The sequence below is a fragment of the Neopelma chrysocephalum genome, unplaced genomic scaffold (genome assembly GCF_003984885.1).
Source record: "Neopelma chrysocephalum unplaced genomic scaffold, ASM398488v2 Primary Assembly neopelma1_22b, whole genome shotgun sequence".
NCBI lineage: Eukaryota > Metazoa > Chordata > Aves > Passeriformes > Pipridae > Neopelma > Neopelma chrysocephalum.
The window spans coordinates 18,879,554-18,897,892 of record NW_020897690.1 but is presented as its reverse complement, the minus strand read 5'-3'; the positions used below and the strand labels follow the sequence as shown (position 1 = coordinate 18,897,892).

The following is an 18,339-nucleotide window of genomic DNA, read 5'->3' as shown; positions in this document are numbered from 1 at the left end:
GGCTTCTTCTTAGGGCTGCTACAGGGCAGGCTGACTTGTTGTAAAGGCTTTCACAAAGAGCAAAAGTAAAAACTCTTCAGGCTTTATTAAAGCATATGTAAATGCCTGTGAATCCATTCTAGTAGTTTTAATGTCTTTAGTTCCTCAAAATGACAAATGCTGCTAATAGAGTGGTCTACTTCATTGACCTAAACTGTCAGATTAGCAGTGTCATTCAAATGTGTCTGTTGTATTTATTTTCTTGACAACCTGCACAAGCTCTGAAGAGCAATTAGGGATTATTTTATGTATTTCTCTTATGTTACACCTGTCTAATTACGGTATTTATGTTCCTTTGGAAAGTGAGATTCATCAAAAAGGAACATTTTCCTAGGAAACAACCGTTTCACTATACTGCTGAGGAAGGTATTATCTGAATAATGTGGAAACTAGCTAGCAGGGTGATGGGTTTTAAGTGTAAAACATGGAGATGTGATTTACTGATCCAATTAGGTAGGACTGCACTCTTCATGGGTTCTTTCTGTTGCAACTCCTGAATGTAAGAAGGGAGCAAATAGCACTGCATGTAGGAAAGTGTATTTTTTGTCTGGCCAGTTCTAGGTTATCATCGTTGCCCTAATCCAATTCACCTGGCTGGGGGCTCACATAATATCCCTGCTGAAACCTGACCACAGAGTACTTTTACAAGCTCCACAGAGATGCTGAAGAGACATTTCATCTTTCAGGTTTCAGTCTTGGAGACTTCAGAACACAGAGAAGACTTTCTGTGTTCTTTTTTTTTTTTTTTTAATTGTGATGACTGGCAGCTGTTTTATAGCGTTATAGTCTTCTCTATACCTTCTGGTGTGATGCATCTCCAGGATTGCAATCAAATAATTTCTCAGTGTTTTGTCAAACAAGATTGGACTATTGGAGGAATTAATTATCAGCTGGTTTCTTGAACCTCTGTATAACAGTTTAGATCTTCTCAATGGTTTTGGATTTGTTTGCTTGGTTTTTTATTAATCTAGAAGGGAGAAAAAACCCTCACTTCTTCACAACCATGATCATAAAAGTTCTGGGTCTACTCTGATGCTAGTACATCATCTGTAGTTAACAACTTGTGGGACCGAAAATTTAATAATGAGTTGTCTTTGAACTTGAAAGTAGACTTGTCTGTGAATGAGCTTGATGTCTTATACTTCTCCAAGGGAAAAATAGCATTGCTGTTAGGGCAGGTTGGCCAGGGAGTGGGGACAAATCCATTTTCAGAATATGTAGGAGAAATGTGTGTGGCGTCGCTGCTTTGATTTCAAGCAACCCAGAGAGGTGCAGTGTAGGGGAAGGCAGCTGGTTGAGAACAGGGTTTGGACAAGCACAATTTGGGGTGAACCATGCATTCATGGTGCCTCTAGGTTTAGAGAAACCACTTCTCGGCCTCCCTGAGTATGAGAGGGCTCGTGGGCCTTGTAAATAGACGTTTTATTGCTTCCTAGTAATATATTGATTGCTGCTTTTCCATTCTGACCTTGTTGTTTTCCAACCTCTGTGATCTTTAGACTGCATCAATGCAAGTTTTTTTGAAGCCAATGATACAGATCAGCTTGCAGCTCCAGATAGGAAAGGATGTAGCTGTTTGCTGCTAACACAAGATACAGGCAGGGGCGTGTTATACCTCCCTCCTTCTCAGTACGTCAGTTCTTTAAATTCACGGTCTTTATTTTGATCAATTATCTTAACTGTTTTTCCAGTGTCTTGTAAACAGCAGCATATGGTGGAGGGCTGTGTGTGTGGTTGAGGTGGGATACAGTTTTCGGAAATCCATAAGTTACCTGTGTGACCGTTCCTGGATACAATATAGCACCGGCAACAAAGACAACTGTTGTTATAACAGCTATTGGTTAGCTGATTTTAATATCTAAAGAAAATGCACAATAAAAACCTTTTGCTCCTCAGTTGAGACTTGAATAAATTAATATATGGAAAAGGTTTAAGAGCAACGGAGAAGAAATTTTAACCAAAACCAACTTGCTATTCCAGTTTTTTTAAATACCAACTTAATAGAAACATTAAAAATTATAATGGTGATACGTCTTTTTATAAGTCTTCTGTTTGGTTTTTTTAAACTAGATTTAAGAACTTCAAAGGTTGTTAGTATTTTGTGTTTTAGTATTGATATCTGATAATTTGTAAGTAGTGTGTTAAAACTGCTCATGGGGAAAGTATCAGTTTTGCTTGAAACTGAACATGTTTGAGGCATGCTTTAAAAAGTGTACTCGCATTCTGATGGCCTAAATTTCTGAAATTTAGAAGTGGGTTTGTATTTAAAATGAAAATATTTTAGTTACCTGTTGAAATCTTCATTTTCTTGCAGTGTTAGAAGAATAGTGGCAGTTATTCCCTGATAGAGTTTTAACTCTTTGAAACTTTTTGGAGGGATGTTCAGCCATAACCTTGTTATTCAGATGGCTTCACATTATTTTTAGGTTGCCACTTAACTGTTTTTGGGCAAGTTATATTTTCTTTAATGTTTGTCACATCTTCCTTGTCTTGTTTGCTTGAACTGTAATGTGTTTGATCAAGAAGTTTCTCTGGTTTGCTGCTTAGTACAGTAGTGTTATGGTCTTAATCATACATGCAGTTTGCAAATAAACCTCTTTTTAATATTGGCATAATAAACCAATACTAAGCTTCAATTTAATGTTAGACTAGTATGAGCACTTGCAGATTCAGAACTATTGGTAGAGTATGAAGGAGGTTGAATTAAGCCCACCTCACCATAAAATTACCACCACTGTTTGAAAACATGTTAATATCTGAGTTATACTGCCACTAAGTTCAATGGGAAAAATCTTTCGGCTCACAGGAAGCAGGATTAAGAAAAAAAAACTCTATTGTTCCAAAAAGCATTGTTGATTTGTAAGTGGACAGAAGAATTGTAGTACTTTTAGATGGGTGTGTAATTCTTTACTCTGTAGGAAGTCTGGTTTGTTGATCCAGATGTTGTTCAATGTCTGAAATATTGCCCTTAATTTTTCTATATTTTCCCCTCTGGATACAGACTGAACTAAGTATGCATTGAAATTTAGACATGATCATACCAGGCTGTTTTTTAGGCCACTCTGAAGGATACTAGAATTTGATGGGAGCTGTTCAAGTATTCTGAGAATCAGTCTCAAGGGTGCAGGGTTAAAGAACATTTTGAAAATGTAGACCATGAAGAATTTAATTCTGTAATAGCAATATCAACTTTCTGGATAATTGCTGTAGTTATAGATAAAATATGTCTTAGGGATTCTTGGCAGGCTTTCTAGTAAGGGGAACAACAGAATTACTTTCAGCAGTGTGCTAAGGGCAAGTCAGTCTGAAAAATGTTTGAAGGGAAAAATATGCAAATAGGGCATTCCACTGAAAACATGCATAAACATTGAAGAATTCAGAAGAATACGCATATATGGCACAAGCTGATTAGAAAGAAGGAAATGGAGTAAATTGTTCTTTTTCTCCAGACAATTTGTAATAAAGTTTAAGTAATGTTGTGTCTGTATATCTTTCTCATTTCTATCCTATGTTGCTATCACACCTTATTTTATATCTGTGTTTTGCATTTTAAAAGTATTTAGTGTCTGTTTATGCAGTAAAACCACTGCCAACACAATGACTGTGGCGGAGATTTTCAGCAGGAATGGCGACGCCAATGGTCTGAGCAGTGCAAGCTAAGCCATTAGAACATTACCCACATTGTGGATTTCAGCCTCACAGGACTATCAGCAAGGGGTGTAATAGGTGTGACTTTGATTGCTTTTGTAAACATTTAAGTAACGTGCTACCACTTTGTGGTGTGGACCTAACATTTGTGAAGTGTTCTTTGTGTACTTGCTTGATACTTATCTTCAAAATCTGTAATGTTTGTATGGCATCCCCATGACTCTCCTTGGGAATCTCGGTAACAGACCACAGAGATAAAGTACCCAAGTGGCAAAAGGATTGAAGTGACAAAACTAATCACAGCTGGAAATATAGAAGTCTCTTTCTTAAATATTATAATATAAAATATTTTAATAGTAGAATAAGAAAAAAAACCGTGTATCCTTAAAGTTTTTCCAGGAGGCATGTTTAATTTATTCATCCTCAGAGGATATTTAAGTTGTAGAAAGTCTTAGGAATTTAATTTTTTAGATGTTGAGGGCAAAAATTTTTAGATGTTGATAAGGCACAACCATTCCATTGCACTTTAGTGAAGCAACTAAAAGATCAACCTTGGTGTAAAACTACATCTATTTATCAACTTCAGCTTATTTCATTTCTAGATCTTCAGATCTGGGCATTACATATGAGACTAGTTCTGACTGCTGCTCCTTTTTTCTCCCCAACCCTCCTACCTCCCCCAATCCTGTTTCCTCTGTGGACCCGTTTAGTTGAGGGCATACTTGTGTTGCATAACTTTTGCTTTTCTAGGTTGGGGAGGTTTTTTTGCCTTTTTTTGAGAGGCAGTGGTAGTTTTTTTGGTCTCTGTTTAAGAAGAGATGGTATCATGATATCTATCTCACCAAAATATCTAGTTACTTTGGAAGAAATGAGGTTTTGGTGTAGATGCAGGCAGCTGGATAAGGAAACTAAAGTGATTAAGTGGAGCTGTTGCTACCCTTGCATGCTGTTTCTATTTGAATGTTGGAAACACTTATTTCTTAGTCTTGCTTGGGGCTATTTTTGTGTTTAAATGCTACTTTCAAGTAAACTTTTAATACTGTCACTTATTTTTTCTCTCTTAAATGTCTCTTATAAATCTATTTGCAGCTGGGTCTCGGGCATCTTACAGCAGCCAGCACAGCCACCTTGGCTCCGAGTTAAGGGCACTGCAGTCTCCAGAACACCATATAGACCCTATTTACGAAGACAGAGTTTATCAGAAGCCCCCTATGAGGAGTCTCAGCCAGAGTCAGGGGGACCCTCTGCAACCAGCACACACAGGCACATATCGCACTAGTACAGGTAAGTAGATGTAACTTGTATGTGTCTTCTATGAGATATATAAGTTTTTCTTCAGTACTAACTCTTCTTCTCTTTCTGATGTGCTAAGCCAAATGTATTATGTGCGTGCCAGTCAAATAAAATACCTTTTGCAGATGGCAGCTATCAATAGAACCTCAAATACACGCACAAAATGCAGAAATACTAAATGTGCTATATGTAGAGTAGGTTAACCTCATTTGGGGAGGGGGCTTACTCCTAAGGAGAGAGAAAATATTCTATTAATCCAGTATTGTCTTTGAGAAGGATCCGTTGTCTCTGAAGAAATTGCTGAGATTTTTTTGCTTACAAAAAAATTTTGTGCGTTACAAAGGGATGGCAAAGTTTCTTTCCACGTGAAGCTAAAGGATTGGTCACTTGCTTTCAAAGTAAATCATAAGCAAATGTTCTTCCTCTCTCCTACAGAGATATGGTTAGGTATAGGACACAGACATATAATTGAACTATAATATAGGGAAAGGCTGTTAGCATCACTGGTTATCCATAAATAGTGATTGTCTCTGAAATACATTGGTGTACAAGTCCTAATTGCAGAATATCCTCTCAACCAAATGAAATACAGCTGTATATTGGAACCCATAAATAGATCACAAATCAACAGGGATATTTATGGTATTTAATGCACAAAATAATTAGAGTACATAAATGCTACAACCAAAATAGCCTGAAGCAGATGTAGAAAGAACTTGCCTTAGGAATTGTAATTATTTCTGGTGTTTTATCTTTGCTTTGTTGATTAAAGAGGGAAGATTATGTCCATTCTCAGGTCACTCCTATTTTCATCAAGAAAAGGTTAAGTGCACTTTTTGGAGCAAGATACTTTGCTTTCTTTTAAAGCTTTTTTTTTTTAAACCCATTTCTTCAAGGGCAAAACTGGCAGTTCTTGTGTGTCCAGAAATTCCTGTTGCTTTACGCAAGTTTTGGGTATTCAGAATACAAGAGAAAATCCTTAAAAGGAAGTTTTTCCCAGAATTTTCTAGTTAAATATCTGTACAGGTTTATACTTTCTGAAGAACTCCATTACACCATCTCTTTCCTGTTAAAGAAACTACCATAGCCTGTGTTTTATGTAGAGTTCTATATGTATATGAGAAAAGATTACTATTCTTTGCATGAAGGGGACAAGAGCTCTACCTAAATCACCGAGCAGTGGAGGCAGGGGTAGTGGTTGAAGCTGCTGTTTATATTGAACTTTAGACATATTGCAGATATGTCTCCTTCTCAGACATGCCCTGAAGAGAGTTTCTTGTTTTGCTTGCAAAATATCCCTTGATTCTCTGTGCTGAAGTAGCAGGCTGTCTTGTGACTGTAATCTTCACAACACCTCCTTAAGGAAGGAAACCCTGTCAACATAGATAACAATTATAGTGAATTAAACTGGGATGCAGGATGTTACTTAGTAATACCTGAAGATGGGGTTTCAGAAGGAAGAAGAAAAACTAAAAAAAAATATACTGATTAGGGTAGCAGAAACGTGCCCTGTGAAGGTAAATTTTGTTTTGCGGTTTGGGATATGGATTTGAACGTTGCTTCAGGCTCATTCTGAAGAATGACCCCATCAGTCCAGCTTTATGTCAGCTTGATCCTCCCTCACTTTCCCCACTGCACCCCTATCAACAGGGTCAGGGGAAATAAAAGAAGATGGATGTGTGCCAGGCCACTCATTCTGTTGCTCTGTCGGTAGCTGTCAGCTGCAGATGCTGTCAGCCTTTCACACAACCAGGCTGAAGAACTGTCAGTGCTCAGAGGGAATTTTGAGCTGGATTGGATCAGCTCTCAGACTCTTGTGTCTACCGCAAATGCCAGTAGGAACATATCCCTTCTGATGGAGACTATACAATGTTTTTCGAAATAGCAGAAAGGAGGGGAAGAAGTTCAACTTAAATTTCTTTTTCCTTCATTGTGTTAAGTGGGGTTTTTTTATTGTAGGACTGAATAGCTATTTGTCTTGCCTATTTGGTCAAGATATGAGGGATGTAGATTGCTGTGTACTCCATGAAGATAAGTGCCAAAGCTTCACGACCTGTGTCTTCTGTGTGCATGAGTCATGGCAGGTGGGGAGCTTTAAGGCTTCACTGTGGTCCTTTGTAGACTGTAGTTCACATCCTTTGTTTATCAGAACAGTAGCTTTAATCATGAAGATGGTGCATGATTTTTCACATCTGATGGAAGAAAAAAAGGGAAAGCAACCTAGTCTAAAGACTTTGTCCAAAGTCTGGATTTTTTTGTCTGCAGCTAAGGCTGCCCATTAGAAATAAAAATTGCGCTGGTTATACCTGACTATCATTTATTTTTATTGATTTCTGTGTGGGTTTTCTGGTTTTTGTTTTTATTTTTTGGGGTTTTTTGTTTGGTTGGTTTTGGTTTTGGGGTTTTGTTTGTTTGGTTGGTTGGTTGGTTGGGTTTTTCTTTGGTTTGTTTGTTTGTTTGTTTTGGGGGGGTTTGTTTGGGTTTTTTTTAAGTTTTGTTGACATTTTTGGTTTGGGGGGTTGTTGTTTTTTTTTTAAAAACATCTTTCTTGAATTTGAAAATTTCACTTAATTTGGAAGAATAAGTTACCAAGAATGGTCACTTAGTATAGACCTCACCTCTTTCTCTTTTGTGAGGTCTTAAGTACTTACTACATTCAAGAATGTTCACAGAACTAAGGATAAAGCCCCCTCAAGAGTTTTTAATCTTCTATGTGAATTAGCATTCAGTAAACAAAATTCAATAAGCTATAATTTTTCTATGGAGCAAACTAAATAAGGTTGTTCTATATACTCACCGTTTTTTCGGTGATTGAAGTTTTGTATTTTCTTTGTGAATGATGATGATAGTTTTACATTTCTACACAGTAGAAGGTACAAAGTAGTAGGGACTTTCTGAACATCTCCCTTACTAGCATAACTTTATGAAGAATTCCTCCTGTCCCTATCTAAAGTCACCAAATGATTTGGATTGGAATGGACCTTAATAATCATCGTATTGCAACCTCCTTGCCATGGGCAGGGGACTTTCCACTAGATGAGGTTACTCAGAGTCCCCTCCAGCCTGGTCTTGAATACCTCGAGGGACAGGAAGTCCACAGTATCTCTGGGCAACCTGTTCCAGTGTCTCACCACCCTGACAGTGCAGAATTTCTTCCTAATATCTGATCTAAAGCTGCCCTCCTTCAGTTTGAAGCCATTTCTCCTTGTCCTGTCACTGCAGGCTCTTGTGAAAAGTCCCTCTCCAGCTTTCTTGTAGGCTCTCTATAGGTACTGGGGGATGCTATAAGGTCTCCCTGGAGCCTGCTCTTCTCCAGGCTCTCAGCCTTTTGTCATATTAGAGTTCTCTATCCCTCTGATCATCTCTTTGTGGCCGTCCTCTGTACTCATTCCAACACACCCATGTCTTTCCTGTGCTGAGAACCCCAGAGCTGGATGGAGTACTCCAGGTGGGGTCTCACCAGAGCAGAGTAGGGGGTCAGAATTGCCTCCCTCACCCTGCTGACCATGCTTTTGATGCAACCCAGGACACAGTTGACTTTCTGGGCTGCAAGTGCACATTGCTGACTCATGTTGAGGTTTTTGTCCACAACCAAGTCCTCCTCCTCAGGACTAGTCTCAATCCATTCTTTACCCAGTCTATACTAGTGGTGTAAAATATAACCAGGTGTGTAACTATCATGCTGTCTAAGCTAAAAATAATCTTTCAAATTTGACAGCAGTAGTTGCAAAGGCTTTTTTGGTTGCTTTTACGTAACAATCCCTTTTGGTCTTCAAAGGGTAGTGCATTCTCTCGTATAAGAAATACTAACCCAAACTGCTGCACTAAAAGTAGCAATAAATGTGAAATTCTACTTTTGAAATGGGAATTCTCAAACGATGTGCTCGGAGGGAGTACTCAAACACAGTAAAAGTAACAAATTAATTTACTTACTGAGTAGCAACTCATAACTTGTATTTGTAACCCAACTAAATAACACTAATAATTTTTGTTCACACAGGTTCATTACTTATTTTCCTCATAAACCTAAAGGCCTTGAATTATTAACTTAGTAGAGATAAGCTTATATGGTGGGATGTTTACATGAAGACTGCTGGAATCTGAAGAAGGCTATTAATTAAGAGGGAAGAAGAGTTGCCTTTCAGCCAGAGTGGGACACAGAATCGATGATTGCTTGCTTATTTGCAGAATTAGAAGTTTGGGCTAGGGGTTTAGTCCATAGTTATTGACGTTTAATTCACATCCATCAGGGACCATGTTTGTGGCAGGGGCACTCCTGCAGCACTTGTTGTGCTACCTTCAAAGCTGCCCCATGTCCCTGTGTGTGCAGGCAGTTGCCAGGCCACCCTCTGTCTTCTCTCTGCTCCTTCAGGCCAGGTCTCCCCAGGATTCCTCCCACTGATACTTGAGTGGTTCCACCAGTGCACCACCACTTCTGAAGCTGTCCGGTACCAAAAGCTGTGCTTCCATAGGCTGCACCAGCTCCTGTGCACCGTGGCGGAGAGTGCTGATCCAGAAGAGGCCTGTGAAATTTGGAATGGCAGGTGCAAACCAGAAAAGTCTCTTTGTGAGCTGGATTTCTGTGCAGAGTGAGAATTCTGACAGGAGAGCAGTGAACAACCAAGTGGTCTCCTTTTCAATTGCTCCTAGCTGTGGTTCCTGTCTAAGCACTTGGCAGTGGCAGGGTAAAACTCAGTATGTCATTGTCCTGTGATGCAGCTCAGGAAAAACTACTGAGGGTGAGAATTACCGTTCTGTTTCTGGACAGATGCTATCCTCCTCTTCTCCACCTTCCTTTCCACTCCTGCCTTTTTCTTCATTTGCTGAAGGAAAAGAGTCCGCACCGAGGGATGCCTTATGTCAAGCACTGCTCCTAGTAATGTCTTTCTCCTGTAAAAGTGTATCTTGCTTTAGTAGGGTAGGAGCAGTGTTTGCTTCTGGAGTCCAGTCTTTTGCAATGGATTAGGTGCTACTGGACGGATGGGAAGAGGACCCAGATGACCATGGCAGTGTTTGCTGCTTCATCCCTGCTGCACTTGGCCTGGGCTTTTGCTGCCCTTGAAGTTAAACAGTGTTTAAGGAGAAGGTGTAGGAGGAAACCTGACGTTCCTTCTTTTGTCACAGAACTGATGGCTTTCTCACAACATGACTGAGCCACCTCCTTGTTCCATCTGATGAGGTGCCTGTGGTAAGGATCAGGTCTCTATTCATGACCTAAAGGAGAAGTAGAGAGGGAGAAGCCAACCCCTCATTTTTCTGCTACCTCAGGCAGGAACAGCCCGTGCAAAACTGACCGCATTCTTGGTTTGTTTGGGCTTGTTTTTTTGCAGGAAAGGGAGGTTGCTAGTTTGTTTCTTGTGGCTGTTCAGGTGGCTTTGACCTCCTCCTTTCCTCATTTGCATTGCACAAGTGAAGCAGGACAGTCCCACCTCTCTGGTGTTAGCGCAAGATTCTCAGAGCCAGATTCACATGCCACTTGTCCCCACTCCCTGTGGGCTCCCTCCCTGTGGGAAAGGCTGGACCTGTTCAAACTTCCATCTCATTGACCTGGTAGACTCCTGGCATTGTGGAGTTGCTTCTGGAAAGCTGCACTGGTCACTGTCTCCTTGCCTCTGCCCTGCCTTCCCTCTGCAGCTGGCATGGTGGGACAGAGACCTGGCCTTGCTCTGGGAGGGAGTGCTGCTCAGTTGCCCAACAGCCCTGCCTTACTGGTGGTCTGTGGGAACAGTAACTGCTGAGTAGTCCCAAGTAATTTTTTTTAATAGATTTTACAGCAAGGATGGGGAAGGGTATTGCATGGGCTGCTTAATGCTGCTTTCAAATGCCAAAGAACTTGATTTGCTGCATGTTTTTTATGCTGGTCCAGTTTAGCCTTTCTTTGATTCACAACATTTTGTCATGTCTCTCAGCTCCTTTGTTGCCCTGTACAAAAGGAGCATGAGGCTACAAAGGGTGCATGAATTGAGCCAAAGTACACAATCTTCAAAGACTGTAAATATTTGTCTTGATATGTAATAAAGTAGTGGATATATTTGATATTTTTAGAAGTCACTATTTCAATGTGAAGTTTTTTTTCATATTGTGAAGCAATTTTCCAATATTTGAAAATTTGCCATATGAAAAAAGATGTCCGAATCCTGTAGAGCGATTTACTCTTCTTTCAAGAGAAATTAAGTCTATTGCAGTTGTGTGGTATCACAAACTGATAGTGGTTTTCTGTGTCTGTTTTTACAGATAAACTGTTCTTTTACCATTTTTAAAGCTTTAAACCTTAACCTTTTAACCTTTTAAGTTTATTGGGTTTTTTTAAATGGTTATGAAGTTGTTTAAAACAGCATGATAGAATCACAGAATAGTTTGGGTTGGAAGGGACCTCCAAAGATTATGTAATCCAACCCTCCTGCAATAGACATGGACATTCTGAACCAAACTAAGTTGATCAGAGCCCCAACCTGACCCTGAGTGTTTTCAGGAATGGGGCATCTACCACCTCTCTGGGCAACCTGTTTCAGTGCCTCACCCCCTTCATTTTAAAAAACAGCTTCCTTATATCTGGCCTCTTTTAGTTTAAAACCATTACCCCTTGTCTTATCACAACAGACCCTGCTAAAAAGTCCCTCAGCAGCTTTCTTGCAGACCCCCTTCAGTTACTCTTTCAAGCTTTCTCTTCACCAGGCTGAACAACCCTGCTTTCTCAGCCTTTTCTTGTAGACAAGGTGCTCCAGCCCTCTTATCATCTCTGTGGCCCTCCTCTGGACCACCTCTAACACGTCTACATCTTTTTTGTGATGAGCTGACCACAGCACTCCAGGTGGGGTCTCACCAGAGCAGAGCAGAAGGGCAGAATCACCTTGCTCGACCTGCTGCCCATGCTGCTTTTGATGAAGTCCAGGATACAACTGGCTTTCTGGGCTGTGAGTGCACATTACTGTGTCATGTCTGGCCTCTCATCTACCAGCACCCCCAAGTCCTTCCTGGTGGGTCTACTCTCAATTTTTTCATCCCCCAATCTCTATTGATACTAAGGGTTTTTCACATCTTGCACTTGGTACTCAGTATTCAGCTGATAGCTTAAACAAATACGAGTGGGGATTTTTTTGAACGTTACTTGGAGACATATCTTTTTAATAGTCAATTATAATACCTTTTAGCAAGCAGTCCGTTGGTAAGTTGTTTGCTTTTAACTATTTCAAATCACTGAAGTTGTCTGTGATTTAAACATGCTGAAAAAAATTTAGAAAATTCCCACAGCATGAAATGAAATGAGACTATGTAAAATGACACTGGGTCTGCAATTTCAATGTCATGGCAAATCACATACAGACAGCTTAGTTCACATCTTTCTGCACCTGAAAGGTGTGCAAACATAACTTCAGTTTTGGGAATCAGACTCTTGAGTTTGATCCTTGCACATCACTAGTGACAGGTTCCACAGGGTAGTTTGTATCCCAGCTGCCATACAGTTATCTCATCCTTTCTCAGGTTGTGTTAAGTATTGCTTTTCAGCATAGAACTGGAATTTAGTTAATCGGATGCAATTCCATAGACTTCAGATTAACGAGTAATCTTCAGAGGTTTAGAGGAAATAAAAAACCTCCTGTATGCAAGTGGTTAGTTGTTGTCATGTTCTTACAGGGAGCATCAATGAGTATGTTGGTATAGTATTAATTCAGTTTCAGTATGACATCCAGCTACTAATGAAAAGTTACCTGTTACATGCTAGTTCCCGCATTACAAATAACTAATTTAAAAATAAAAAGGGAACCTTGGTTTCAAATATATTTTTATTTGTCTCTAAAATTGTCACTTCAGGGAAAAAGAGGAGCAACAGAAAAATCAGCTTTAACTTACCCGGTTTGGATTAAACCCTTTGTCCTTTATACTGCTTCTCAAATCTGTAGTTAGTTGTTGTTCGTTCTGGAACTGCAAGAGTTAGATTATAAATACCAAATATTGCTTCTTTCTGCTTAGGTTGTGGCTTTTTTCTGGTTAGGGGACAAGTTTACTTGTTTGGGTTTGTTCTGTTTTGTCACAAGGTGTTGTGCTGTGCACGGATGTAGTGTGATGGCACAGCTGCAGATTAATTGAGGATCATGCTGATAAATCACACAGCATGGAGTTCTGGCTATAGGACATAATGTTTTCAGAGAAATTAAAAAGAAAAACTATTCCTACCACTGCATCTCTATCAGTTTGGTAATGTTGTGATAATAGACCTGTATTCCTAACTGACATCCACTTGATAACATTGCTTTCGGAGAGAGAATTATAGTAAGCAAGCAGGGAGCAAATCTTCAGTACCAAGTAAATTGAGCAGAAAATACCTTAGTGATTTGCATAAAGAATAACAAATCACCTCAAAGCAATACAAAGTCATAATCCCATTTCATTTGGCAGATCCAGGGTGTCTTACCTGTGTTATATTCTTGTATATATGTTTTAAGTGATTTTTTTTTCCAGGTACAGTGTCATCTTCTTTCTTGAGAAAGAATTTTTTTATTTATTTTCTTCCTATTAAAATTTTGGCAGGAGTATAACAAAATACATTGTTTTCAACTTCGGTGCTATCCAGTGGAGAAGAATGGAAAGGGAGGGAAGTGGCAGGAGGTCAAAACTGAGCAAAAGCACCTTTTGTAATCTGTAAGCAATATCCCTGTATTGGGGTTGCATTTCTCCAAGTAAGATATTTGTAATTTCAAAGTGCTGAGCCCATGATTGGATTCCATAGAGGAATTGTACCCATCTGAAGACAGATGAGATTTCACCACTCTGAATAGAAACTTTTTAAAATAGTCAGTATCCATAGCCTCCTTCCTCTGTCCCATGACCAGGATACCTCCAGAGGCTTGTGTTTTGTTCTGTATTTTCTAATTCTCCTTTTTTTAATAGAAGAATGACTTTGGATCACATCTCAGCATTTCTCAGGTGTCCCTTGACTTTTGCCTACTATTGAGGGAGAACTGTATAAAATCTTGCTCAGGGAAGTACCTACCCTGTAAATCTCATCTGCCACTGTTGCGAAAATACAGTGTTTGTGCCAGAAACTGTCAGTGTATTTATCATCTATTTACTGTACAGGTGTAGTGTCCATTTAAAGCCTCATCACATAAGATTTTAGTGATACAGGACATCTATTGTCATTTATGTACTTCAGTGTTGCATAGAAATGCAATGTTGTCATTCGTGAAATAAAAAGCAATTCAAACATCTTTGATAAATCTCCTTCTTGTAGGTCTTTGCTGAATAAAAACACTGCTGTGTCTGAGGTTACTACTCGGTAATGTCTTTAAGATGACTAAAGCTTTTGTTAGAGGATCATTCCTTCTGCACTATTATCTTTAAAGGCACTCTTCAAAATCACCAGCCCATATTTATTCATTTTTTTTTACTCAAGCTGTAATCTTTTTTTATATGTATGACTGTCTACTTTTAGAGCTACTCTCTTCGTTTGTTGTAATTTCAGCAGTGTACACGTAGTTTTTGTAAGTACATGTATTCAATATTCAGTGATGCTAGTTTTTACTTAAATGGGCCCAACAACTTTTAAACTATCATTTGCAAAAGTTAGGTTAATGGTTAAGGTATACATATCACATGGTCTGGCACTGGAACACAAATGTTATTACCTTAATAATAAAATAACTGTCTGTTCCAGAGTGGAAACTACTAATCAAAATAGCTGAAGTTCAGTAAAGTGTTCTAAGAAATAACAGTTAATAGCCACTTTATTACTTAGGATTATAGTGTACTAAATAAGAAGTCAAAATCTGAAGGAGAAGACATCCATGTGCTTGATGGCTGCATGATGCAGTGCAGACTGTTATTGTCTTATAGTATTTATTCATCTTCTTATGTATTAATTGTGATTTTCATCCATGTGTTCAGTTTTATGCCAGCCAGATGGATAGGAAACTCCTGACAGGGATTTCAAGAGAAGGGGTTTTAGGAGTGAAAACAGAAATTTAGTTGCAGTAGGCCAGTCTATGCTCAGTAGTGTGGTCTGTGTGGTTTAGCTGTGGTTGGGTTATTTTGTCCCATGCACAGACTGTGATACCATGTAGTACTACAAAGAGGAAGAAGGTGATGTATATATCTTGTATAGTACCATTGCTCAGGGATGAATTTTATCTCTAGTGAGGAAATTCGCATGATGAATTTTTGTATCTCAAATCCTGAAAGGGCTATTGCTTTTAAGGGCGGTGGCAATTGTTGATTTCTCTGTTTAAATGCTCATGTAACAAATGAATTAAATTGCATGTTCTCCCCAAACTGAGAGATGCAACTCAGAGAAGGAAGACACAATCTGAGAAAAGATCTTGGCAATAACACTTTCAGCAGCTGAAGCTGACATCCGATTATCACATTATGTATATGCACCATTTTTTTATGCAGCATCACAGGCAGCATCACTGAAACATGCTAGAAGTTGAGCCTCAGAATGAAAGTTGCATATCTTCATGAAATTAAAATCTGGTAGATTTAAAATGCAGTCAGTTCCAGGAGGTGGAAAAGGAGTATTATATTTTTTAATAATGCTAACTTAAAAAAATGAGGCTTCTCCCCTGTTTGGTTGTAAACAAGGAAGTCACTCCAGCTTGGAGTTGGAAATCTGAAATAATATGTAGTTGCTTCGGCAATTCTAATATCTGCATAAAACCCATGGTGTCCCCTTGGACTATGTGGATTTTAAAATTATGCTTTAGCTGTATATGTTTTTGAGATACAGGCTGTGTACCATGATGGACATCCTGTAACTCTAAAACCTGATGGTGCAGGATGACTGAAGGGAAGGATGTAGAATTGGAGAAGGTTATGGTTGTGGGGGTGCAAGATTGGGCACAGCAGTGAAGTCTTGTGACAAACCTGGCTGGGGAAAAGACTGCATTCAAATTTTGACTTTAGTTTCATGGAAGTCACATTACATACTGCTGCAAAATAAACTTGGTTTGGAACTCGTTCGTCTAAGGCATTATATCTAATGAACTGAAATATAAGTTCCTAAGATACAAATTCTGTCTTCATTGCTGCTCACTGAACTACTTATCTACACTATTTCTGCATTAAAATTTGCTAAGAGTACAAAAATCCTATAGATTAGTTCCTTCATAAGGTATGCATTTGCTTCCATTGTCAACCCTGGTGGAACCAAGTGATTTCAGGTTGGCACCAGCTGATCAGATATTTGAAACCATAAATAAAATAATTGGTAGTAAAGAAATGCCTAGTCTAAATTGGTGATTAAGAAAATTAGTCCATTTACTGAGGGCTAAGCAATGGCAGTTATACATCTTCCCCAAATAGAAAGTGGGGGCGATAAAATAAAAGAGAGAGAGCTTTCCTTCAATAAAAAAAGATATGTATCTCAAACAAAAAATTAACGTGAAAAGGAGGCTAACATACAATGTGAGAATATGCAAACTGAAGTGGAACAATACAGGCAAGAGGAGCCTTCAAAGTGACCCGATAACAGCTGTTCTGTAAACAGAGGAGTAGCTCAGAAACCAAGGAAGGTTCAACTGATTCTTTCTGCATTATAGAAAAATGTCAGTTTCTAAGCAAAGGAATGTTCAGCCTTATTGTTACAATTAGTGTTAGATCTAAAGAACACTCTTAGAAAATGGAAATGAAAGGATACATCAATAGCAACTTCAGTTCTTCAGTTTTCAAAGACTGTCGGGTTTTGCATTGTAAGAGGACTTATTGAACATGACAATATGAAGAGCACAAGTTGATGTTTCCTTGCATTCTCTGAAGCAAGGAGTTTTCCTCCCACAAAACAGTGGCATGTAGATATTGCAATGGTCAGGAGATGATTTTAAGATTTTTGAAAGAATCAAATTGCAAATGGTTAAAAATTCATTATCGGGATGTACACTTTGAATATGTTTAAGACCTTCATTAGGTTAATACTTTTCAGCTGCCACAGTAGGAATGAACCTACTAACTAATTCGGAGATGCTCTGAGTATTTCCCATAGAAGTAATAGTGTAGCAGCTAAACAGCTACCTCTGGTTTTGGTGATGGGATGGGAAAGTGTGAAAAACACAAATTGCCTGTGATGGCATCTGGTAGGCACAGGGATATTGCCTTGATAAAAAAGGCTTTCTCTTCACCATGTCATGAAAACATCTGGTGATAAAATATTACTGAACATCTTCTTGAAAAAGCTTGTAGACAAACTAATTACAAGTAGGTGTAACAGTCAGGTATAACCAGTACTTGAGGAAATTGTGACTAACATGTTCGTGAGTGGAAAACAGACCTTTTTGGCTATATAGCATGCTGTTCAGTATCAATTTCTTTAGTCTGCCTGCATTTCTAATGTACAGCATGTTATGTTCCCTTAAAAATACATACCTGGTACAGCAGGGAGACCCGTGATTTGCCATGGCCAGCTGTTGAAGGCACTGAGCTGAGCATGGCAGATCTGAGTGGAAAGAAGGAGCTTGTCTTTCCTCTGATTTACACAAAATATGAGCATGTGGAGAAATCTGGAGCCAGTGAAAAGAATTAGGCAGAACAATCCTGGAAGCCCTAAATGGTAGATCTGTGGAAAGCAAAGGCTGGCTGGATGGGGAAGAGTCCAATTCATGAAGATGCAAGATTTGCTAACAGGTTCTTTTTATTTGTCTCTGGCTAAGAATTGTGAGACAAGTTTTGATTGCAAGATGGACTAAATAGGACAATATAAGGAGTTCAGGGAAGTGAGGGAGGAGCAAATGGAAAATGAGAAGCAGAAAGTTATGGTAGTTTTGATGGTGTTTTTTCCCATTTCAAATACAAGAAATCATGTAGTAAAGTTGTCAACCTACACAGAACTTCTGTGGTGCTGGTATTTGCATAAGGTCCTGAGTATTTAAAATCTAAATTGGAGCCTTGTATCTTGAAATCTTGTAGTGTTGACTTTTTTTTGTTTTGCTCTTGGTTTGCATGTCTGAAGTACCAAATTCCTTGTGCGTGTGTACTTTGACCAGAAGATATGATAGTACCTTCATAAAATCTTAACAACCTTCAAGGTAGTTACTAATATCAATTATGGTTTTTCCCTCTTTCAGTAAATATTTTGTTTCCCTCAACCATATATTTCTCTAAAATTTTATTCCCTTGTGGGAAAAGCACTTGTGGAAAAGTGCTTCTTCTTATTATTATTAATAATAATAATTGTGTTATTATTACATGTAATGTTGTTATTATTGCATGTAATGTAATAATGTTATTATTACATATAATAACATACATCTCGAACACTGTTAAACTTGACTATTTGTTCTTGTAACTTTATATTGCCATTTCTCTACTAGCTTGATTCTAATCTATTTTGTTAAACTTCTATTGCAAGAAAGCTGGTGCATGCTTTAA

At 38.7% G+C, this 18,339-nt stretch overlaps 1 protein-coding gene across 12 annotated transcripts in view; it reads left to right on the top strand.

The window, feature by feature from the left end:
* CTNND2 (catenin delta 2) overlaps positions 1-18,339 on the top strand; it is a 645,784-nt gene that overhangs the window by 387,070 nt on the left and 240,375 nt on the right. For all 12 annotated transcript variants that reach the window (XM_027681495.1, XM_027681470.1, XM_027681446.1 and 9 more), the window contains one exon: positions 4,777-4,971. In XM_027681495.1, coding sequence (XP_027537296.1) covers positions 4,777-4,971 — 195 coding nt within the window. The remainder of the gene's footprint in view (positions 1-4,776; positions 4,972-18,339) is intronic.